The 21,838-nt window shown below is 62.1% G+C and overlaps 8 protein-coding genes across 8 annotated transcripts; 4 read left to right on the top strand and 4 right to left on the bottom strand.

Annotated features, from left to right (window-relative positions):
* Nucleotides 1-2,061: 2,061 nt before the first annotated feature.
* On the bottom strand, nucleotides 2,062-5,021 carry RHTO_08122 (transcriptional activator Myb; the record flags this gene model as incomplete). Its single annotated transcript, XM_016421776.1, has 5 exons — nucleotides 2,062-4,231; nucleotides 4,292-4,427; nucleotides 4,485-4,563; nucleotides 4,618-4,722; nucleotides 4,878-5,021. 5 exons carry the CDS (start codon nucleotides 5,019-5,021, stop codon nucleotides 2,062-2,064), a joined length of 2,634 nt encoding a protein of 877 aa, XP_016273888.1.
* Nucleotides 5,022-5,868: 847 nt separating this feature from the next.
* Nucleotides 5,869-8,520, bottom strand: RHTO_08123 (uncharacterized protein; the record flags this gene model as incomplete). The annotated part of the gene is made up of 15 exons (XM_016421777.1): nucleotides 5,869-5,997; nucleotides 6,059-6,268; nucleotides 6,330-6,401; nucleotides 6,493-6,505; nucleotides 6,587-6,658; nucleotides 6,717-6,791; nucleotides 6,863-6,925; nucleotides 7,025-7,092; nucleotides 7,159-7,518; nucleotides 7,577-7,600; nucleotides 7,724-7,909; nucleotides 7,973-8,044; nucleotides 8,107-8,241; nucleotides 8,300-8,422; nucleotides 8,485-8,520. 15 exons carry the CDS (start codon nucleotides 8,518-8,520, stop codon nucleotides 5,869-5,871), a joined length of 1,638 nt encoding a protein of 545 aa, XP_016273889.1.
* Nucleotides 8,521-9,193: 673 nt separating this feature from the next.
* On the top strand, nucleotides 9,194-11,486 carry RHTO_08124 (uncharacterized protein; the record flags this gene model as incomplete). Its single annotated transcript, XM_016421778.1, has 5 exons — nucleotides 9,194-9,209; nucleotides 9,298-10,184; nucleotides 10,259-10,498; nucleotides 10,613-10,790; nucleotides 10,861-11,486. The coding sequence occupies 5 exons, from the start codon at nucleotides 9,194-9,196 to the stop codon at nucleotides 11,484-11,486; spliced, it is 1,947 nt and encodes a 648-aa protein (XP_016273890.1).
* Nucleotides 11,487-11,715: 229 nt separating this feature from the next.
* On the top strand, nucleotides 11,716-13,925 carry RHTO_08125 (uncharacterized protein; the record flags this gene model as incomplete). The annotated part of the gene is made up of 5 exons (XM_016421779.1): nucleotides 11,716-11,728; nucleotides 11,811-12,162; nucleotides 12,224-12,812; nucleotides 12,867-12,929; nucleotides 12,990-13,925. 5 exons carry the CDS (start codon nucleotides 11,716-11,718, stop codon nucleotides 13,923-13,925), a joined length of 1,953 nt encoding a protein of 650 aa, XP_016273891.1.
* A 292-nt stretch (nucleotides 13,926-14,217) lies between these two features.
* RHTO_08126 (uncharacterized protein) lies at nucleotides 14,218-15,481 on the bottom strand (the record flags this gene model as incomplete). Its single annotated transcript, XM_016421780.1, has 7 exons — nucleotides 14,218-14,279; nucleotides 14,330-14,483; nucleotides 14,614-14,696; nucleotides 14,756-14,836; nucleotides 14,918-14,986; nucleotides 15,083-15,188; nucleotides 15,296-15,481. The coding sequence occupies 7 exons, from the start codon at nucleotides 15,479-15,481 to the stop codon at nucleotides 14,218-14,220; spliced, it is 741 nt and encodes a 246-aa protein (XP_016273892.1).
* A 154-nt stretch (nucleotides 15,482-15,635) lies between these two features.
* RHTO_08127 (mitogen-activated protein kinase organizer 1) lies at nucleotides 15,636-16,977 on the top strand (the record flags this gene model as incomplete). Its single annotated transcript, XM_016421781.1, has 6 exons — nucleotides 15,636-15,841; nucleotides 15,919-16,073; nucleotides 16,135-16,171; nucleotides 16,235-16,392; nucleotides 16,503-16,726; nucleotides 16,837-16,977. The coding sequence occupies 6 exons, from the start codon at nucleotides 15,636-15,638 to the stop codon at nucleotides 16,975-16,977; spliced, it is 921 nt and encodes a 306-aa protein (XP_016273893.1).
* Nucleotides 16,978-19,147: 2,170 nt separating this feature from the next.
* Nucleotides 19,148-20,087, top strand: RHTO_08128 (uncharacterized protein; the record flags this gene model as incomplete). Its single annotated transcript, XM_016421782.1, has 2 exons — nucleotides 19,148-19,373; nucleotides 19,432-20,087. 2 exons carry the CDS (start codon nucleotides 19,148-19,150, stop codon nucleotides 20,085-20,087), a joined length of 882 nt encoding a protein of 293 aa, XP_016273894.1.
* A 245-nt stretch (nucleotides 20,088-20,332) lies between these two features.
* On the bottom strand, nucleotides 20,333-21,757 carry RHTO_08129 (taurine dioxygenase; the record flags this gene model as incomplete). Its single annotated transcript, XM_016421783.1, has 6 exons — nucleotides 20,333-20,479; nucleotides 20,548-20,734; nucleotides 20,792-20,992; nucleotides 21,053-21,078; nucleotides 21,140-21,432; nucleotides 21,499-21,757. The coding sequence occupies 6 exons, from the start codon at nucleotides 21,755-21,757 to the stop codon at nucleotides 20,333-20,335; spliced, it is 1,113 nt and encodes a 370-aa protein (XP_016273895.1).
* Nucleotides 21,758-21,838: the final 81 nt, after the last annotated feature.

Here is a 21,838-nt window from a genome sequence, read left to right on the forward strand (position 1 = left end):
CCACGTGAGATGTACCCCTAGCTGCACTTCAGTATCGTCGTCGGCAACGGATTCTCCGCTGCCCCTCCTGAGGGTCGAAAAAGCGCGAACGGAGGAGGTGAGGCACGCTGGGCCGGTGGCAAGGCGTGAGGCTGCGGACGCTTAGAACGAACAGCCAATGCCTTTAGGTATAGCAATGGCCGGCGAGGCATATCAGCAAGCAGGGAAGAGCCTGAGTCAGTCAAGACCAAGGAGGAGAGAGGGAGCGAAAGACAAGGCGGAGCATTTGGTGCCCTCCGAGAAGAATTCCAGCTTGCAAGGTCCGCCAGACCTCCTCGAGCGATAGTTGTACATGTAAGGCGGACCGTACGGTGTTTGCGGCGAAGCCTGCCATGCTGCGCAGCTGACCAGCCCCAGAAGGATGCTCGGGCCGACCTTGCTCGTCTCAGTCTTCCCGCTGGTACCCTGCGCGTACCGATGCGCACTGAGAGTATGTTGTAGCACCCTCCGAGCCAAAAATCGAAGCCTCCATGCGCCCGTAGACCGCCCTGCCAGTAGCCCTCTCCCAAAGCCAGCCTGCTATTTCCTGTCAACATCCACCTACTGACCTCCTCCTGTGAAATTGTGCTTTGAGGCGCAAGTACGGTTCCGTCGAGCGAAGCGAAGCGGCGCAAAACGAATGGCTGAGACTGTTGATGCTTCCTGGTGTGCGAGAGAGAGATGAAGCGGCAGTGTGGCGAGTAGCGCATCGTACTGCGGGGTCGCGCGCAGCGAGCGAGCGGTCACAGCAGGTCGAAAAGCTGCTAGCGAGGACATCGAAGCACTGTGCAGAGCGGAAGAGCTGTTGTAGATGAAGGAGCGGAGGCGAAGGGACGATTACAAGACCCTTACTCGGCAAGTCTAATCTCGCTGACTAGCCTCGAATTGTCCTTCTCTCGACGATTTCTCCTCTCCTCGCCGCTCTAGGCACGAAGCGACCAGCGTGAGCCCGACAAAGAATTGTTTGCAGCCCTTGGTCGTCAGGAGACATCCTAACGAGCCGTGAGAGACGAGAAATCAGCGAGGCCGCGAGTGACTTGGCTGGAGATCAAGCCGGTCGCTCACTCATCCGCCCTGACTACTCCTCTCCAAGGACAGCTCTTGGGGGACTGCTGCTGTTGAATGGAGGGGAGGAGAACTTTGCTAACTTCGCTGCTCAGGCACAGGGTCTACGTCGCAAGAACACGGGGAGAGGTGTGTGCGGCGTGCGGGTGAATGGGGGCAGGCACAAAGCTGATGGATTTTGGCGAAGCCGGGAAGACCCTTAGCTTCTGGCGAAGCTGCGGGAAAGAGTCTCGCCTCCTCCGCGCGCCTCAATGGCGCTCGGTACGATTGGACTCGTCTGAACTTACTGCTTAGTCTTGATCGTGCGGTACATACATGTACTCGCAGGGCGACGAGGGGGGCGCTCACACGACCTGCGACTGCTCGCTCCTCGCCTCGACATCCGCCGAACATCCCATCGCCGAGCCTTGCCTTGCCGCTTCTTCTCAATACAGTACACCTTGCAGGACTCTGAGAACCGTACATCTCCGCGCCTCCCTCCCATCTCCGCGATTCTCAAAGCTGTCTCGGACTCCGCTTCGTCTTGGTCGGAAAAAGCTTTGCGCCCTCTTTCGCTGTGGATGCCGAGCAAGAAGCACTGAAGCAGGGGCGCGCTTCCCGCTTCGTCTTTGCCGAGCAGACGGGAAGGAGAAATGGAGAAGGTCAAAGGCAGGAAGTGAGGGAAGCGGAATCCAGCTCCGTCTATCCGCGTTTCCAAGCGAAGCAAAGCGTTACGGGTATAAAGAAGACAACGTCAAGAGAGAGAGAGACCATGCATGCGAATTTATGCGAGTATGTATGAGGGGAGGAGAGGAAATGTCTATGAGCGACGAGGAAAGCGAGCATGTCGTCGGTCTCCGTGCGACTGGAAGAAGGAAAGAGTGGGAGTCGGGTAGTGTCTGTTATGAGTTGATAGAAAAGGCATCTCGTCGAGTCGAGGTCGGGTCGAGGCGAAGCGAGGCGGGAGGAGAAGGAGGGTTAGCAGGCAGGCAGGTCTGCTTAGAGCGGCAAGACGGCCCTCCCATTCGCATCCACCGTCAAACCCCCACTCGTCGACCTCCCCAACCCCATTCCCAACCCCGCTTGAGACTCGACGCCGTGGTGGATCCTCTGCTCCTCCTCGCGGATCAAGTCCCCGAGCGAGACGCTCGCTGCGCTTCGGGGGAGAGATGCCGTTGGACCCGCTCCAAGTGGGTGGACGGACGAAGGAGAAGGCGTAGAGGAGGCCGAAGAGGAGGACGAGAGGTGCAGTCCTTCGCCGAAGCGGCCGGAGAGCTCGCTCATGGGTGACGAGTACACCTTGGCCATTGGTGCGGAAGAGGGGAAGTAGCCTCCTGGCATTGACGCTGTTCTTGATAGCGCGATGGAAGAGGAGGAGCCGAGATCGATTGGGGCAGCGAGGGACGAGACGGAGGCGTGGCGAGGGAGCGGAGGTGGGTTCGAAGCGAGCGAGGCGGCGGAGAAGGGCGAGGTAGTGTTTGTCGTGTAGGGTGTAGGGCGAGAATACGAGCGGTGACGGCCGTGCATTGCTGGGCGAGACGAGGAGACGGAGGGTCGGCGCGATCCTTTCGGCGGCTCGAAAGGGAGCGAAGGGAGCGAAGGGGTGTGACGGTGCATCGATGCGGGCGTCGAGGTGCGCGACGACGCAGCCGAGGCGAGACTCGAGTGCTGCAGCGCGCTGTCTGGGTCGCCGGGCGAGTTGTCCCGGAACGTCAACGAGCCCGTGTGCCGCCTCGACAACGCAGGACGCGGTGCAGTCCCTGCAATCCCGTACTGCTCCTCCGTCAAGTCCTGCGCCGCGAACGTCGCATCCTGCGCGAGGACCGGCGTCTGCTGAGGCGTCTGCGACGGGTCTTGCATGCCGAGACTCGCCGCATACCCGCTGTCGTGCGGACTGTGCGTCGTCGAAGCGGGCGTGGCGATCGAAGACGTCGTGTACGCAGGCGAGACGACCTGTCCGTACTGGTCGACCGAGATCGTCGCCGTCTGGTCGAAGGGAGTGTCGGCAAGGTAAGGCGAGGGAGCGGTCGAGCTGGGGGTCGTCGCAGCGTGTGAGTAGGGCTGGTGCTCGTCGAGAGTGTGTAGCTGGTGCGAAGGGTGGATGTACGGGCCGGACGACGACGTCGGGAAGACGTGCATGCTTTCCTGCGCCTGACCCTGCGATAGCGGTGCGAGCGGCGCCTGCGGATGCAGCGGGACGTCTTCACCTCCCGCCATGCTCGGGTCAAAGACGAGCTCGCCGGCGGGAAGCATCGCAAAGCCGTTCGTCGCCATGAACTGGTGTTGAGCCGGATCGACGGGTTCGAGAGGCGAAGCGAAGCTCGACTCGGGGTAGTAGGTGAAGGAAGAGGAAGAGGATAGTTGTTGAACGGGCGAGTCGTAAGCGGAAGAGAGGGACGAGGCGGCAGACGACTGGTCCTCGATATGGAGGCGGGCGAGAACGGGCTGGACGCGGCCTGACGGCGTGATGATCGTGCCTTGTACGGCAGGATGGCCGCTCCACGCTTCTGCAACCTCGACGGCCTGGTGCATAGGCTGGAAGACGGCTCCTGGTCGACCTGGAGCATCCGAGATGTACGAAAAGTTGTGCAGGCCAGTCGGGAGTGGCGGCGACGAGTTGGCGTGAGGTCGTCGATACCGTGCAGGTGTGATGGGCGCGCCTTCGTGCTGTTGGGGGAAGGCGACCTGCTGCTGAGGACCGAGGACTTCAGTTGCATCCGGGTCGGCATCGGCGAAACCATACGCCTGCATCGACGTCGTCTGCAGCGCTGGGTGCTGGAAGGCGGCAATCGAGTGGCTGCGGTACATCTGCGCCGGTCGCTGCGACTGAGGGGCCAAGTCGAACGCTTCGACCGACTGGGCAGGTCGAAGAGCGGTGAAGCCGGCAAGGGACGAGACCGACTCGCTGCGCGTCTTGTGCATCGGCGCCGAGCGAGCGTAGGGCGCGAAGCGAGCGCCACCGTTGAGCGAGCTGGACGAGGCGGTTCGGCACATTGTGGGCGGCATCGGGAGAGGCGCTTCTCCTCGAGCTGATGCGGCAGCTGCGGCAGCTGTGACTGCTGCTGCTGCCGCACTCGCTCTTGCTTTGGCGACAGTGACGTTGTCGATGGTGCCGAGCGAGATGGAAGTCTGGCTGCGACTCCGGTCCCGCTTCTCGCGCGCTTGTTGCCTGTGAGAGCGGCTTGGACGTCAGCACGGGCGCAGGAGCTTGAGTAAGGACTCAACGCACGCGTTCCAGTAGTTCTTGATTGCGTTGTCCGGCCGTCCGGGCAGATGCTTCGCCATCTCCGCCCATCGCGGTCCCATGCGAGCGTACATCTCCTTGATGAGCGCGTCTTCCTCGACGGTCCAGTTGCCCTTCTTGACTGCGGATGGAGGTGGGTTAGCGATGCAAAGGCAGGCGAGAGGGGAGAAGGACTGACTGGACGGGTCAAGGTGGTTATGCCATCGTTCTCGACACTGCTTCCCGCTGCGTGTCGGCATCTCCTCCGAGATGCTCACCTAAAGACGTTGTATCAGTACACGCGTGAGAATGTACAAAGCGAGCGAACGCACCCATTTCTCCGAGCCGTACTTGGCGACCAGCGCCTCGAGTTGAGCGTCCTCCTCCGGCGTCCAAGGCCCCTTGATCGGTTTCGGCTTCGAGAGGGCTTTCCAGCGCTGTTTGAGGGGAGAACCAGCAGCATCAGCCATCTCAACCTTCAAAGTTTCGCATCCGGGAGTCTCCTCGCGATGAAGATGTCCCGCCAACAGCGCGCCGCCCAGCCCTCCATGCATTGCGAGACGTAGAGAACTGGGAAGAGAGCTCAACGCACGTCCTGGCAGTCCTTCTTCGCGTGCTTGCCGTCAGGAAACGCCCTCTTGACAACTTCGCCCCAGCTGGCCTTGCCATCCGCTTCCTCGAGGACCAGTCGGAGCTTCAAGTCGTCCTGCTCTGTCCATCTCGGCGTCGCTGCCATCGCTCCCTGCGAGGACGGGGTGGATGCGAGTCCGGACCCTCGGTGCGGAGCGAGGGAGAAGGAGGCGCGACGGCGCGATGAGCGGGGCGAGTAAGCGGCCAGATGCGCTGCGCCGCTGTAGATCGTGCAGTCCCTCGAGCGTTGTACAGACTCAGCCAGTGAGCTCGTGTTCGTGTGCAGCAGGCGGAAAGCGACCTGCTCCTCCTCCTCCTCGTCCGCAAGCCCCCCCTTTCCACCCCACAACCCTGATTTTCCAACCTTCGTACGCTTCCAGGTGCATTCGTGCGTACAGTGCTCCGAAAGAAGTCTTCCGACAGCGAAGTTGCAGGGAAGTAGCGAGGACAACCGATACATAACGAGCGGGCGAGAGAAATAATCAAGGGAACGAAGATAGAGCCGCAATGGTCCGTCTGTACGCTTATAGCACTGTGGTTGTCGCGCTGGGATGACAGGTAAGACGTCAGTGGGCAGACGGAAGAAGGAGGCGAAGGAAGCGAGCTCTCACGCTGGCGGGATGCTCGAAGTCGTCGAAGAACTGCTTCCAGTCGAGCGACTGGTCCCCGGTGTCGTGCTGCTCCTGTTCGTTGTGGTACCTGAAGGCGAGCGGGTGGGCGAGCCCGTGCGGGTCGAGGTGGATGAACGAGACGGCGAAGACGCGGAAGACGACCGACTTGAGGTAGGCAGAGTCGACGAGCCGCGGGTGCTCGTTGTAGGACTAGATGTCGTACGACTCGTTGAGCTCGAGATGGAGCGAGACGCGGTGCGCGACAAGGAGGAGGCCGAGGACGAGCGAGTCGAGGAGGATCCATTGCTCGTCGACCCGCGAGAATTGCTCGAACTCGAACGGCTAGATGTCGCTGAGCGCGTGCCACTGCTGCTGCTGCTTGGGCGTGTCGTAGGGCGTTGACTCGTTGTCTGCGACGAGGGGGAGCGGCTCGTCGTGCGAGGCGGAATTGTGGTAGATGAACGGGAAGGGCTGAGTGAAGGTCATATCCCGTCAGCACGTCAGATGACTGGGTCAAGAGTAGCGAGCCCACCCGATAGACGGAATCGTCACGCTCGTCGTCCCCGTCGTCGAAGACCCGGACCGCGTCGAACTCGCTCCGGCGCTTGTGCTCGTGCTTGTCGTGGAGCCTGGCACGCATCCGAGCGGTAGGTTCAAGAACGTGCACGTGACGACTGGTGAGCTTGTGCGAGAAGCGGAGGAAGTGCTGATTGGGCCGGAGGACGGAGGAAGGGTGGTCGAGCTGTGTCGCCGTCCCGGTCAGGTCAGTCCCGCTTCACTGTCAAGCTAGAGGGATGACTGACCCAGTCACTGTGGTGGAGCGCGACTGCGTGCTCGCTCCCGTCGTCGAAGCAGAGCGAGTCGGGGTGGAAGACCTGCACAAGCCTCACAGTATCAGCCTCTCCCTTACTGAGCCCGCTTGTCGCGCCAGACGCACCTGCTAGACGTCTCCGTCGTGCTTGATACACCGCTCGTCGTACTGTGACCGACAAGCGAGCAGCAAAACGAGGTTGGGAAGGTCAGCTACTCGTTCGCCTCGCTACAGCTTTCGTGGGCGCACCTCGTACTCGAACCGCCTGTACTCGATCCTGGAATACTGGAAGAAGCGCGGGAAGAGGTGGAGCGGGTGGCGCTGAGTCGGAGCGCAAGTCAGCTTCAGAATTCGAAAAGTGCGAGGAGAACAGGCAAACCTGGACGACGAAGTGCTCGCTCCAGGCGTACTCGTAGGCGAAGGCGTCGTATTTGACGAGCGCGAGGTCGAGGCGCTAGTCGTGCTGCGCGCGAGGAAGCGGGTCAGAAGCGGATGCAATGAGAGATTCGAGAGAAGAGAGCGCACCTTGATGAGCTCGAGCTGCCCGGCGACGTAGTCGGGCGCGTACCGGTGCTGTAGCTGGACGAGCTGTGGCGAGGTTAGCTTGTCAGCACGTTCGGTAAAGTCCGCAGAATCGGGCGAGGCGGACGAACCTGGACGAGGTCGGCGGCTGCGTCGTCAACGGACGACTCGTACTGTTTGCCGAAGAGCTTACAGAAGCCGTCGAGATAGGAGAAGTTGTCGGGCGAGTCGTGCTGCGTACGCAGCGCTGTCAGTCCCTGTTCCAGCTGCGAGAGAGAGAGAGACGGGGCGAGACGCACGTTGTAGACGAGACGGGCGGTTCTGTAGTTGACGTCGAAGAAGACGAGCCGCTCGATGCCGATGCCGAGGCAGAGGAAGACAAGCTCGTCGTGCTTGAAGGGATTGGCGGAAGGGTGCTCGAGCGTGAAACGGATGTCGAGACTGCCGATGAAGACGCAGACGAGGCGGAGCTGGAAGAAGAACTGCTCGGGATTGTGGTAGATACAGGCAAGGAGGTGGTTGAGCGGGAGGAGGAAGGCGGAAGAGTCGACGGGGATGAGCTCCCGCTCGAGCTGCTCAATACCGAAGTCGGGCTTTGGCTTGTACTCGTTGGCGGAACCGAAGTTGTAATAGAAGGAGAGGCAGAGGTCGGTGTCGGACTGCGATCAAGGTGGTCAACACGCAGGAACATCGAGGTTAGGAGGAGAGTGAACGTACCCGAGTACCGTAACAATATCGAGGCTAGTGAGCGTCAAGGTCCTTGTGCCCACCTCACCTGCGTGCGCACCCCTTCTACCTCAGTCTCTACCGCAAGTGAACGAGTGCGAGAGCAAGAGACGCGCCTCCTCCCGCCGTAAAAGTCACCGTGGCAACGTCCGTCTGCAAATTAGTCGCCGTACGAGCGACGACGACTAGTCCGTCTGTGAGAGTTGTTGTGACAAAAGCTGCAGAACGAAGTGACTGAGTTGAGTAGCGAAAGGAGAGGAGAGGAGAGGGGAGAGGGCAGGAAGGCTCACCGGTCTGGATTTGGTCGATGCTTGTTGCGGAGACCTGCGAAGCGCCGGCTTTGTCAGCTTGTGATAGGTGCAGGAGCGGAGGAGGAGGAGGACGCACCGTGATGTCCGGCAGCGCAACAAATGAAGTCACAGTCGAAGCTTGCCCATTCGCGAGCGTCGTGAGGCGAGTCTGGCCACCCAAACTCGTCAGCCGACCCTGCCCGCGTTTGCGAGAAAGCGACCGAAACGCACCCTCGTAGCGACGACCCCATCGAGCGTCCTCGTCTCCGTCTTGCCGTCGACGACAGTCGTGACTACCTGCTGTCCCTCCGCAACGTTGTTCTTGTTCTTCCGTGTCAGTACAACCGAGGGCGGGACGATAATAACCTGCTCAATACATCCTCAGCCTGAGCCCGTGTGAGTAGGTGGCGAGGGAAGGACGCACGGTGAGGAGGATAACCAAGGCGAGCAAGCCCAGCAAGAGGAGGAGCCTTCCCCTCCGCCTCTTCGACGCCGCACTCGTATAGCCTGCACTCGCCGCGGCGGGCGTATAGCGGCGCGAGGGAGTCTGTGTGAGGCGTGCGAGCGTGAGTGCGGAACTTTGCGAAGGAAGGAGAGGGAGGGACGCACGCTCGGGCTGGAGAAGGTCCCGCCTGGCGTGGACATGGCAGCGGCTTCTCCCAGTCGTCGACGGAAGTCTCAGGGAGTAGAAGAACGGCGGAAGAGGGAGGAGGAAGCACGAGGGAACGCAGGAAGCGCCGGAGTCTCCACGGATAGGCCTGAGCGGCGCGCGAAGCGGTTGACTGCTGAGTCCAAGTTCAGCTATGTTATGCCATCGAAGGCGTGAGAACTTGACTTGTACAAAGTGCGAAAAACCATCGAGAGCGAGGTGCAGAAGGAAGCGAGTGGATCCATCGAGTGTCGAGGAGGTACAGCAGAGGCCAGACGCGCAATGGGCGCTTCGGTACAAGCTCGCAGGCTTAAGTCAGACCTTGAGCACGCCTGCACACACACGGCGAGCCGTCCCACGCGATGAGCGAGGCGCCCGAGCGTGTGAGACGTTCAGTGAGCGAAGAGGACGGCGAGGAGCGAGTCGGAGTCCGTTCGGCGTGGTTGTTCGAGTGGCATGTCGAGTACGATGTAGCGAGTGTCATGAGCGAGTCGGTTGAGCTGTGTGCGGTGGTTGACGGTGGAAGAGCTCGGCAAGACGGTTGTCGCGATCGTGGTCGCGATCCTCGCCCGCCTCCTCCTCTCTTCCCGCTCTCACTCACAACGCTCTCTCGCTCTCGTGCACCCTGTAGCTGTGACTGCAGTACTACCCAGGGACACAACAGCGACCATGGCAGCGAGACCAGGTACGCGCGCACATCTCCCGGCTCGAACGCGGCCCTCGTCACCGACACCGACTCACTCGCACTCACTCACTCGCTCTACTGCACGCAGTCGCACAGCACGCCTTCCTCGCAGACGCACTCGACTCGCTCCAGCACTCGGTCGAGCGCCTCAACCACGCCCACCCGAACGGCACCGCGTACGACTCGACCCCGACCACGGCCCTCTTCCTCCCGCTCATCTCGGCGCCCGATGCCCCGCGCTGGCAGGACGTCCAGGCGAGCCTCATGGCCCGCTTCGGACTCACCAAGCAGTCGAGGGTCGCAGGCGTCGACCCGGGCATGCTCGGCACCGTCCTCGTCGTCTCGCTCCTCAAGAAGACGGTCATCTCGGACGACTCGCTCAGCGGGCTCGCCTGCCGCGCGTGGATCGCAGACCTCGATGCGGCAGTTACCTACGCAGAGGCAGAGTGCCTCCGCCGCGGCGGAGCACGCCCTCACCCGCAGCCGCACGCCGTCCCAGTCCAGCCGGCGCAAGTCGCCAAGCCCTCGTTCTTTGGCTCGGCTCCTCCTCCCGCCACCGCCGCGCCCGTCGCATCAGCACCCTTTGCCTCCGCAGTCCCTCAGCAACCGACGCCGCCGATCTACGTTCCCCCGACACCCGCCTCGACCGCACCCGCGAAAGAGCCTTCTTCTTCGTCCTCGCAGCCTTTCCCTCCTCCACCCGCTTCGCAGCCCGGCCCCTCTTCTTCTCAACACCAGACTCCGGCCCCTCTCCCGCCCTCACTCGCAGCCCTCGCCTCTCAGCGCCGCGAGTCAGGCGCATCAGACGCTTTCGAGCACGAGGAGCAGGACCAGAAGCCGTTTGTGCCCGAGTTGCATGGGGCCGCTCAGCAGCACCAGGGACAGGGGCAGGGACAGGGAGAGGAGGAGAAGGACGAGTTGGAGGAGCCGCCGGAGGATGAGGAGGCGTGGGACGAGCAGAGCAGTAGCGTGAGCGTGCGTTCGCGTTCCTCCCCTTCCTCTTCCCCCCTCCCTTCCCCCGCTGATGCGGATTCTGAGCTCGCACGCAGCACCGCGCTTCCCCCTCGACCGCCTCAGCCCCTCAACAAACCCAACTCGGCGCCGCGCTCGCCGCTCTCACCCAACCCTCCCCTTACTCGGCTCTCGGCTTTGCGCCGCCCGCGCCGGCGCCTGCACCTGTTCAAGCTCCCGCGCAGACGCAGGTCGCGAAGAGGGGAGGAGCGGGGAGCGGAGCGGGGAGCGGAGCGCCGAAGCCCAAGAGGCAGAGGCATGCGCAGTTCAGTGGTGACGTGAGTCGCGGGACCTGCTTTCGTCGCCACTCCTGCGCGCCTAGCTCTGTAGCTAGCAGCTGGATGGCAAGTTGCGAGATCTTCAAGACTGACGTCCATCTTCCGTTCGCGCAGGAAACTCCCCCGATCGAGCTCGCCTGCGCCATCTTCGGCTACATCCAGCCCTTCCCGGACATCGAGCCCCTCCCTCTCCCTCCGACTTGGCGCTCGCTCAACTATTCGTTCAAGCGGAGGCACCTCAAGGGACAGCTGGTATGGGCCATCAACAAGGGGTTCAGGGAGGATATCTTTGGTGAGTGCCGCCCGTTGCTCGTGCTCAGGAGGGGGGACAGTGTGCTGACGGAGGGGTCGGACGCCCGCAGTCTACCGCCCGTCGGAGAACTACCTCGCCTTGGACCCGAAGAACAACTGGTGCGGCACCAAGGCTCACTTTGACGCCCCGGGACACCCGATCGCCTTCATCGGCCGCAAAGACAAGTGCGACGAAGCGTTCAAGGCCATCTCGCGCGGCGTGCACCCGGACAAGCAGCGCGACGGGATCCACGTCTTCATCAGCGTGCCGATTCATCGTTGGCTCGCGCGCGGGTTCTACGTCGTCGCGTACGATGGGTCGACGGACGAGGCGGCGCTCAAGTTGCCTTCTGGTCCTGGAGCGCTCGATCGTCTCCATCCCGAGATGAGGAGGATTTTCGTCGCGCACACGACCGCCAAGGACGCCGAGCAGAACAAGAAGACACTCCACGACTGGAACTTCCAGGCCAACACGTACGACGAGGCCGTGCGCGAACTCGAGAATGGCCAAGGGGGCCAAGTCATGCGCTTCTTGCTCCTCAAGTGCATCGATTTCGACCAGGCTGCGTTCGACGTGTGGGATGCCGCGAGGAGGGATCCGGTGCAGACGGGCGGGCGGGGACCGAGCGCCGCGAATGCGGCCGCGAACGGTCAGCAGTCGCCGGTCCAGGGTCCGGGTCCGATGGCGTTCGTTTGAGGAAGAGGTGGTCGCCGTCTCGCTTGACTTTGTGTAGATACCTTTTCCATGCCTCGAGGTCTCCCTGTCGTTCGCTCTTCGCATTTTGCACAATACCAGCATTGTTGTCCATCCCAGCCCGAGTTCGCCAGATCCTCCTCCTCTTTCTCCTGCCCACCAACTCGCTCTCGTCACTTCCGCTTCGCTAGGCTCGCTTGCTGTTGTACAAACGTCGCGAGTGTCTGCGACCATGGGTGTACCTCGTACGTCCCGCGCGAAGCGCTCGTCTCGCTCGCCCACCCTCCTCCACTCATCAAACTGATGAAGCCCTGTACCTCACCGCAGTGCCCTCGCACCCGAGCCTGAGCGAAGTCTTCACGGCTCTCGAGCAAGCAGTAACCAGCTTCCAGTCGACTCACCCCGACAACGACGACTTTGCGCGCACCTCGACTTACAAGCGCTTCTTCCCTCTCCTCCGATCCGCAACTCCGCCCGTCTGGCCGGCGGTGCAACAGGTCTTGCACGCGCAGTTTGGCGAGACGAGTGCGAGTTGTCGAGCCGGAGTCGAGGCGGGCGAGATGGGCGTTGGATTGGTCGTCGACGTGTTGGCCAGGACGGAGGTTGGGGAGGACTCTAGCGCGGCGATGGCGGCCAAGTTGTGGCTTGTCCAGCTCGAGTCGGCCGTCACTAAGGCAGAGTACGCGCTCCGTCACCGAACTGTCTCGAGCGACCGCTGACTTTGGATTCTTGAGCGACAGGCTCGACTTGCTCCGTCGACCGTCTGCTACGCCCGCAGCCGCCGCTTCACCCGCCTCGACCGCACCCGCAGCAGCCGCACAACTCCCCACCCCATCCGAAACGGCTCAAGCGAACCCCTTTGCCGTTCCCGCACCGACTCCAACCCCCCCTGCGACTTCGACTCGCCCCCCTTTCGGCTCTTACAGCAACCCTTCTGGGTGGACTGCTACGCCGACGACTTGGACCGCGTCTAGCGCCAGAGAGCGTGCGAAGTCGCCCGTGTTCGCGCAGCAGGACCAGCACATGGACGACCCGTGGAAGAGCGACGACTTCGGTGGGCCGTCTGCGTCTGGCGGAAACGACCCGCTCGACGAGAACGGGCGGTCGAGGTCGCGGTCGCAGGCTCCGCCGCGGGAGGATACGCCGCCAAAGGTTGTGAAGGAGAAAACGCCTGCGCCTCGCGCTTCGGCCTCCGCTTCGACTAGCAGGCGCGAGACACCCGTGCGATCGACTCGCGCTCAGTCTCCCAAGTACACTCTCACGATCGGCAGCGATAGCAGCGAGTTGGGTGAGGCGACGGAATCGGAGGAGGACGAAGATGAGGAAGAGGTGCACAATGTTCTTCCTGACCGAACTTGGCTTTTCCTTACGGCTTTCGTGCAGGACGACGAGGACGACGACGAAGTTGACGACGACCTATCGTACCACAGCGGCTCAGACGGAGGGGTGCGTTGCTCCTCGTGGAAGCTTCGCTCTAGGAATCGTCTGAACCGTTTCCATTTGCAGCTCGATGGCGCGTCAAGTCTTACAAAGGCGAAAACGCCGACGGAACAAGGCGGAGCAGGACCATCGAGTGGGGCAGCTACGCCCGCCGTCGCAGCCGCGGCCGCACCGGCGAAACGGCCAGCACCCGTCGCCACGCCTGCCCCTGCCCCTGCAGCACAGCGCCCTAGGCTGGCGGCGCCGGCTGCCAACCACCAGGCAGGAGCAGCTCTGCAAGCGTCGGCACAGGCGACCTTCCTCGCCACCGTCTTCCGCCCCCTCGCCTTGCCCGACCTCTCTCCGCCTGCTGCCCTGACTACGCACTTGACTCTCAACCGCATCTTCACCCGGCCACAAATCGGCGGCCCTCAGAGGGAGATTGTCAGCAAGGGTTGGACGAAACAACACCCGCAATACCGCTCGTCAGCAAATTTCCTTGCGCTCGACCCGACGCTCAACTTTTGCGGCAGGGAGAAGGACGACTACGGAGCGCTCGGCCAGCCGATCGCCATCCTCGCCCGAAAGGATAAGTGCAATGAGATCCTCGGCGTCCTCAAGAAGATGCCCGAGCGTGGGAAGACCCGTGCTGGCTCGCAGATCTTCGTCCGGCGTGCGTCTGCTCAGTGGGCGTACTGCGGGTGGTACGAGCTTGCCTACGACGGCAGTATGGATGACACGGCTCTCCCGCTTCCGTCGGGACCTGGCGAGTTCAACCGCCTGCACCCGGACATCCAGGCTGCCCTCAAGAAGCGCGGCACAGGCCAAGTTGGTCCGAAGACACAGCGCACCATCCGTGACTGGGGCTTCACAGGACTGTTCAAGGAGGACAAGATCGACCTTGACCGGATCAAGGCGGAGCTCGCGTCCGGCCGGGGAGATCGCATGATGCGCTTCATCGTTCTGCGGTGCACGCGCTTCGATCAGGAGGCATTCAACGTCTGGAACGCGGCGAGGGAGTGACGAGGGCGTCTGCATGTAGCTGCCTCAGAGTGTATCCTTATTTCGACGGACTGTATATATCTCTCCTTGTGGCATTGCGCTTATGTGTGCACATATATGTTGTTTGCGAGCTCAGGAGGAACCACAAGCCGGGGGAGAGAGACTTGCAAAACGAGGTACAGGCGATAGTGCGACAACTTGCGGTGCGAAGAACGTGAATAAGGCTACTTGAGATGGAAGGAGAGAGTCTACAGCTGGTCAAGATGTGCATTAGCGGGTGCGGGCGCGTCAAGCGAGGAGAACGCACGATAATCTAATACTGCCGGACAGTCAGGAGGGCGACTCGCCCGTCTTGCGCGATCCCGTGTGCGATGCCTAGCGCGAAATCGTCAGCATACCTCGACGAGGTGAGAAAGAGGACGCACCCTTGTTACCCGGCTCTAGCAAGCCATCGAGCCACTCGACCTGCGCCGAGTACCGCCTGTTCAGGTACCACGTCCCCCGGCCAGCTTGCTCGATGATCCAGTCACGTCCAATGTTGTATCCGTCCGGGATGATCTTGTGCTTGCCGCGGAGATCCTGTCGAGGGAAGGAAAGTCAGGTCGGTGGACGAGGGAATGCGGAAGCTCTTCCGGCGGCGTGAGCAACCGCGTCCGGCGCTTCAACGCTGAGAAAAAGCTTAAGAGGATGTCAGAAGAACGGCACGCACCAGCTCCTTCGACGCCGCAAGAAACCAAGCTCCCGAATCCGCCTCTGATCCGTTCTGCCGGTACGCCCGAAAGTGATTCCCGCCTGCGCCGCGCAAGGGTCAGCTTCCAACGTCGACAGTGGAAAAATCTGCGAGTACTCGCCTGTCACGCTCTCCAAGCAAGCACCAACGATCGGGAATGGCCAGACTGATTCCCGCATGACGTACAGCTCCTGCTCCCATCCTGGACGAGCGACGGGAGTTAGCGACCGAGCTCTTCCCATGCTAACTTACACCACGAGGCGAAGCAAGTATGACAGCGCACCTTTGCCATCGCCTAGGTTCGCTTCCTGCGGGTCGCCGAAGTGCAGGTTCGCGCACTCGTTCCAAAGACCTGTCAATTGAGCCGTTTACTAGATTAGCAGTCCGTGGAACAGCAGCAAAAAAGACCAGCTTTGAGCAAGGAAGGGAAAGAGAAGACGTTGCTCACCCAGAGACCTCGAGTACGCAATGAAGCCGGACTCGCTCAGCACTCCTGGGCTTGACTGCGCCGACACAATCACGTTGAGTGGCTCGCCGGCCTTCCATCGGTTCCGCTGCGATAGCGAGAGGGCGGATAGGGAGCGATGCCGGAGGAAGAGCCGAATTCAATGGTCGTTAGCTCGAGACGGAGCAGTCGCGGACCATCAAAGAGCCGACGCACGTTCAGCATCGACCCTCCTCGTTCCCGTACGTCGTAGTACGCCGGTCTCGCGGGTTGCGATAGCGGTGAGGCTGTGTCGACATCGGGGGTCGCATTTGGCGAGAGGACAAGCTGGGCGGGCGGTTCGAGCGGAACAGGCTGGGCCAGAGGTAGCAAAAGAATCGGTAGCAGCGCCAGAACCCTCATCGCAGCACATTGGGCGGAAGCAACGTGATGACGAGGAGAAAGTCAGGAGCGAGGAGGTTGACTTCGCTCCGCAAGGTCCCTCTCGCTGCTCGAGGGCGGGACAGACTGGCTCAGACTCCCTGACCGAGGCTCCTCTCACTGCTGCCCGCCCGCCATGCCTCCGCCGTCTCCCGCTCCCTCCTCGCTCCTCTTCACCATCTCGTCGCACAAGGGCGCGGTGCACACGGCAGTGTACAATGCGGGGAGCTCCTACATCCTGAGCGGTGGGGCGGACAGGCAGATCAAGCTCACGAACGCCAAGAGCGGGATGGAGGTCAAGACGTACGGAGGGCACGGGTACGAGGTCCTTGGGATTGCCTGGTGAGCTCCTTCGATACCTTTCTGACGCGAGAAGCGGGGTTTGCGAAGCTGGAGCTGACGCTTGCCGCGAACCGCAGTTCGCACGACAACTCTCGCTTCGCTTCGTGCGGAGGAGACCGTTCCGTCTTTCTCTGGGATGTCACGTCGGGCGACATTGTGCGACGGCTGAGCGGACACACGGGCAAGGTGAATGCGGTCGCGTGGAATGCGGATTCAAGCGTGCTGGCGAGCGGTGCGTTGCTCTCCTCTTTAGCCGGCGAGACCAGGTCTGACCCGCTTTCCCCGCCTCGCAGGCTCTTTCGACACTTCCGTCCGGTTATGGGACATCAAGTGAGCCCCCTCGACATCACTCAGCTTGTTTGCTGCCAATTAGTTGACTCCTTGCGCTCGCAGGTCGCAAAATCGTGCGCCGCTGCAGGTTCTCGAGGGCGCTCGCGATTCGATAATGTCGATACGGATTCACGACCATCTCATCTGTACGGGGAGCGTTGACGGTTACGTGCGGACCTACGACTTGCGGATGGGCCAGATGCAGGCGGACTTTTTCGACCGTGAGTTTCGACAACCTCTCGCCTCCGGTTCTCACAGGCTCGTCTCGAGTCTCCAGCTGTTGGACAACAGACAATTGTTACTGCTTGCTGATCGTCTGGCCGTTTCGCAGAACCCGTGACTTCGCTTGCCTTCACCGTCGACGCCTCCCTCCTCCTCGTCTCGACCCTCGATTCGACACACCGCCTGCTTGACCTCCAGCACGGCACCGTCGTCCAGTCATTCACCGGTCACAAGAACACGAGCTATCGCAGCCAGAGCTGTCTGGGGCGGAAGGAGGAGACGGTCGTGTGCGGTGACGAGGAGGGGAAGGTGTGGACTTGGGATCTCGAAGCTGTGAGTTGCGCAGCCTGCACACTCCGCAGAGCCTGCAGCGCGCGAACGTCTAGCGAAGAGCCCACGCGACATACCCCGCTAACCCCATCCCGTTTCATTCCTGCGCACAGGGTTCTCCGCTCGGCAAGCCCTTCAAGGCGCACGAAAAGGCCATCCTGTGGACCGCACACCACCCGAAGGAGCAGCAGCTCGTGACGGCGAGTTCGGACGGGACGGTCAAGGTCTGGGGAGTCGCGGACCCGGGGCGATGAGGAGGGAACTCTGCCAAGAGCTCGTGGAGCGGCCGAGGTCTGTGTGGGAGGCCGTACCGACGCAGGAGCTTGTTGTTGTATTGCTGCTCGATCTGCCGCGCGTGTTGGAGACGTCGTGGTCGGAGCTGTTTGACCAGAAGGCGCCGCCTTGGTCCCGTTCCGCGGGCGCAACGATGTCGGTACCGCTCCGAGTGACTTGGCTCGTGGCAGCGCGGCCTTCCCGCGCTGCTCGTTGACGACTGCGCGTTGCGGTTGGAGAGGTAGGAGCGGAGGTCGCGTCCATGGCGGGAACCGCAGCCGCTCGTCCTCCTCGACTCGTCGCGTATCCGCAAGCCGGTCCGTCCAGTGCGCTCGGTAGGAGCAACAAGTGGAGCAGGAGTGCCCGAAGATGCGCCTCAAAGCAGAATCGAGCAGCGTGCGAGGCGACGCGGGTGCAAGCCAGTTCCAACCGCGAGAAAGATCGTCGTCCGCTGCTTGCTGCTTCGCCATTCCCGACTCGCCTCGTTCCCTGCGCTAAGCAGCCTGCAGAGCGCCACAAGCTGGCCCCGTATCGCTGCAGCTCGTTACTGCTCGAGTGCGCAGTGCCTGGTACGCTCTTGCGCCCTTGATCTAGCCTGTCTGCTTGGCCCAGCACTGGGAGGCCGTTTCGACGCTGAGGGCGCACAAGCGGAGCACAGCAGCGCGTCAGGATGGGTGGTCACAGCGGAGCGAAAGGGCTGGTCGAGCGGTTTGCGAGTCTGAGGGACAGATGCGACCTCCGGTCCGGGCCCCTCGAACGAGGCTTCGGCCTTCACCGAGATAAGCTGGGTTGCTTGGGGACAACGCGATCCATCAGAGCCTGGCGGCACCGACATCAGCGGCAGAAGGCGTCGGCGAACGGCTGGCGGATGAGGAGGGACGGCGGTCGGAGGCAGTCGAGCGGCGCTGGCGCGCTTTGTTCCTGCAAGCGTGGCACAAGGACGCCCAGCTGCTGCCGCCCTTGTCGTCTCGCACGCTGTGCGATGGCATGTGCTGTTGCGAAGAGGTCGCTCGGGGAAGGGCGAGGACTTCAAGGGTCCTTGCGAGGCGGGGAGAGCGAGGGAGGCGCTGAGTGGCTCGTCTAGGGCGCTCGCAATGCTCCGATGGCGCTGTCTGCTGCTATCGAGCTGCACCTGGGAGGCGACGGTGGAGGCGACCTGGCAAACCCGCTCTCGCTCGCTCGCTCGCCTCTTTGCCATCCTCCTCCTCCTCACCGACTCGAACAGGCTTATTCGTGCTGTCGAGACCTTCAGGCTGTTCTACATATACTGCTCGGACCTGCGCTCTGCGGCAGAACGTCGCATGATCGGCCCTCTCAATTCCTCCACGAGCCAGCGCCTCGCGCTTTCACCTCGCCATCCTGCGCCGCGCAACGACGCTCTGGACACGGGGAGCGTTGTCTCCGGCGTACACCGTCCAGTAGCTCACACGGCAAGCGGCTGGGCGTGCAGTGCCGTTCCGACCGGACGCAGCTTCCCCCAGAGCGACGTTGCTCGCTCCCCTCTCCCTCCTTCTCCTCACTCGCCGTCGCCTGTGCCGTCGAATCGCCTCTCCTAGCAACCCGCATGCAGCAGACGCCGCATTCTGCAGACGAGAAAGGGATGGCCGACGACTTCCTCCCTTCGTTTCCGAAGACGGGCTCTTCCCACCCGCGTTGACGCTCTTTCACCGCTCCCGCCATGCCTGCGACTCGAACGACTCGCCAGCGTCGCCTGACTTCTCTCAGTCTTTCGGCTTGGTTGTGAACAGGACCCTCGAGTCCTCGTTCCGTGGCTCCCGCTCGTCCTTGCGCACCCAGAGGCAGGTCATTTGCTAGCGCGCGCATACTTGTCTAGTTCATTACGCACATTTCTGGACAATCTTCGGCGCCTCTTGCTGCTCTCTTCGTTGGTCGCGTCGTCTCGCTCGAGGCCGTCCCGTGAGCGGATCATCCGAACAGGTGAGCGCTTGAGCAAGATCGTCGGTCGCATTACTGATAATGACGGTCCAGCAGCTGCGACTTGGCAGAGTTCGCAACTTCTGTTCGCCAATTGAGAAGTCTTCCCCTCATCGGCTCCGCATCGCGCGACGAGGAATTCTCGTCCCGCAACCACCGTCGCCTTTACTCCGCCGTACACATCAGCCTGCGCATGCTCCTGCCAGACTGCGAGGCATGCAGAATGCCGAGCAGTACCGGAGCGATGCGAGCGGTGCGAGTAGCGACGGCACTTCGGCGCTCTTCCCTCCCTTCCTGACACCGTCAGGCAACCTGCGCATCCCCTCGTCGCTCCCGTACTTTCCAGCTCGCGAACGCGGGGAGGCGTCCGAGCCCGAGGTGCGCAACTCGGACTCGGACGACGACAGAGAAGGAGAAGGAGACTCGCCTGCCGTCATCTTGGGTGCGTCTCTCATCTCCGTTCTTGCGCCTACCAATACAGCACTGACAAGATTCCACAGGCATGCAAATGTTGGAGGCGGCCCGAAAGACGACGATACAGCCTTCACAGAACTACGCGCCGGACGAGACGACCGACACCCGCACTTCCGCCCTGTGCATCCCGCCTCCCGCTCCTCTACCTGCTCCAACTCACCTCCTCGAGCTCAAGTTCACCGCTTGCGGCGAGACGCTCCTCGTCCCGATCCACGAGGGCTTGTGGGCGAACAAGTCCCGATTTCTCTCCCACCTCGACGGGAACGCCTCGCCTGCTCCGGCCATCTTGCGCGAAGGCCAGCTCAGAATCATTCCCCTCCCCATCATCCGACACAGCCTCCCGTTCCGTACGGTCTGGCCCGTCCTCTACCAATACATTCATGTCGGCTCGACTGCCGCCGTCCTTCAAGACCTCCTCACCTTCCCTGTCCCACCCTCGCCTCTGTCTTCCGACCCGGCAGACGTGCAGCAGCACCAAGTAGGGGCGGTAGTAGCGAGGATTGAGCGGATAAGGCGGTTATGGCTCGACGTGGTCGCGCTCGAGGCGGACACGGATATCGCGCTGTGGGATGCGATGGATCGCGCTTGGAACGTCTTGCTCACGGAGCTGAAGGAGGGGTTGCACGGATCACCGACGCGGGAGGAGCCGTCGCTGAGCGAAGGAGAACTGAGGACGACTTGACCGACGGGTTAACCGTATGGACGAAGTCTTGACGTTGCATTCTATTCCCGCATATCGACGCTCACTAGTTTAGCGGCTAGTCTCCACTCCTACCGCACTGCGCAACCAGACTCTCTCGGGCTGTAGCATCTGTTTAGACTGTATGACGACTCACGACCTCTCCCGCGGACAGACACTGCAAAGTAGTTTTGACATTGTACAATGGATGATCGTGCGTGCGATCCCTACAAGTTCTCGACAAGCGTTCATGCTGCAACCTCCTGCCCGCTGCGGATGAGCCACTCCCGCCTGCCGGTGCTCGCCGGGTCGAAGTAGGGCGTCTCGCCGACGACGACTGCGCGGTCTCCTGCGCGGTACTCGGTGTAATCGAACGTGGCGAGGTGGTTGACGACCTGCGCGTTCCAAGGGCGGGTCAGGACACGAGCGCTCAGAAAGGCGAGAGGAAGCAAGCAAAACGCACCGGGTTGCTCCAAATCGCAACGTCGTACTTGCCCCAGCGGTACTTGACGTGGTTCTCGTGATTCTCGGCCTGCACGCGGAAGAGGTAGTCGAGCACGCTTCGCGACTCGTCGTGGTTGAGCTCGTTGATTCTGGTCGTGAAAGTCGGGTTGACGAAGAGCGCTCGTTGGCCAGTGACGGGGTTGGTCCTGTTCGTGCGCTTTCCGTTAGAGTTGCTGAAGAGGAACGCGGAGAGCGAGACGCACCGGATGATCGGGTGCGTAGCCTGGAACGCATCGCCCTGGTTCAGCGGACTTCCCCTCGGCTCAGTCCGCAGCTTGAACCCGTTGAGCCGCGACTGGGTCCGGAAGCGCTCGGCGTCGTGAACGGCCGTCAGGCCTTCAAGGAACTTCTGGTAGGCGGGAGTGAGGCGGTCGTAGGCGGCGTAGTTGGAAGACCAGAGGGTGCTGCGAAGGTCGGCGGGGTCAGCTGCGGTCGTCGAAGGAGTATGTAAGGGTGAGACTCACTCTCCGCCGACGCGAGGGATGGTGTGCTGCATAGCAATGCCGTCAGCGTGCCGTTCAAGGAAAGCGAGAAGGGAAACGATCGCTCACCATCTGAAGGATCGTGAAGAGCGACGGTCGCGGCTCGAACGAGACGTCCGTGTGCCATCCAGCCGACGTCAACCCCTTCTCAGGGAACGAGATCTGCCGTCCCTCCTTGTCGGGCGTCGACGAGATCTTTCCGAGCGGGAGGCCGTTCTCGGACAGCTCTTGCGTGGGGTGGATGTGCAGAGACGAGTCGGAGGGTTTGGCGGCCAGCTCGCCAAGGCGGAGGGCGAGGTTGCCGAGGTCTTCCGGGACGAGTTCGCGCTGGTCCTGGAAGAAGACGACGCCGCGGTGCGAGACTGCGAAAGATCCCAGGCCGCTCGTCAGCTTATGCATGGCGTCTTCGGTGAGGGCGTCCCACTCACTCAGAATAGCAAGGTCGCGCAGCAGTGCGTCGCCCTGCTCCTTCGGCAGCGCCAAGATCTCCTTCAGCTTGACGCCGGCATCGAAGCGGTCGCCGAGCGCAGGCGTGAGCTCCTCGCGCGGGTAGTCCTTGGCGTTCAGTGCCCCGCTGAACTCGAGAGGCTGGACCTTGAGGTCGCCCTTGAAGGGTGAGGTGCCGTTGGAGCCGCGAAGGGAGAGCGCGTCGAGGGTCGCTGTGAGGGTCTGGGTAGCTGAAGGCATCGTGACGTCGACGTCGGCTAGCTGGAGTCAAGGCGGAGCGATGCTGAAGCTGTCGAACCAGGAATCAAGCGGGTGCAAGGA

The sequence above is a fragment of the Rhodotorula toruloides genome (genome assembly GCF_000320785.1).
Source record: "Rhodotorula toruloides NP11 unplaced genomic scaffold Scaffold9, whole genome shotgun sequence".
Lineage (NCBI taxonomy): Eukaryota > Fungi > Basidiomycota > Microbotryomycetes > Sporidiobolales > Sporidiobolaceae > Rhodotorula > Rhodotorula toruloides.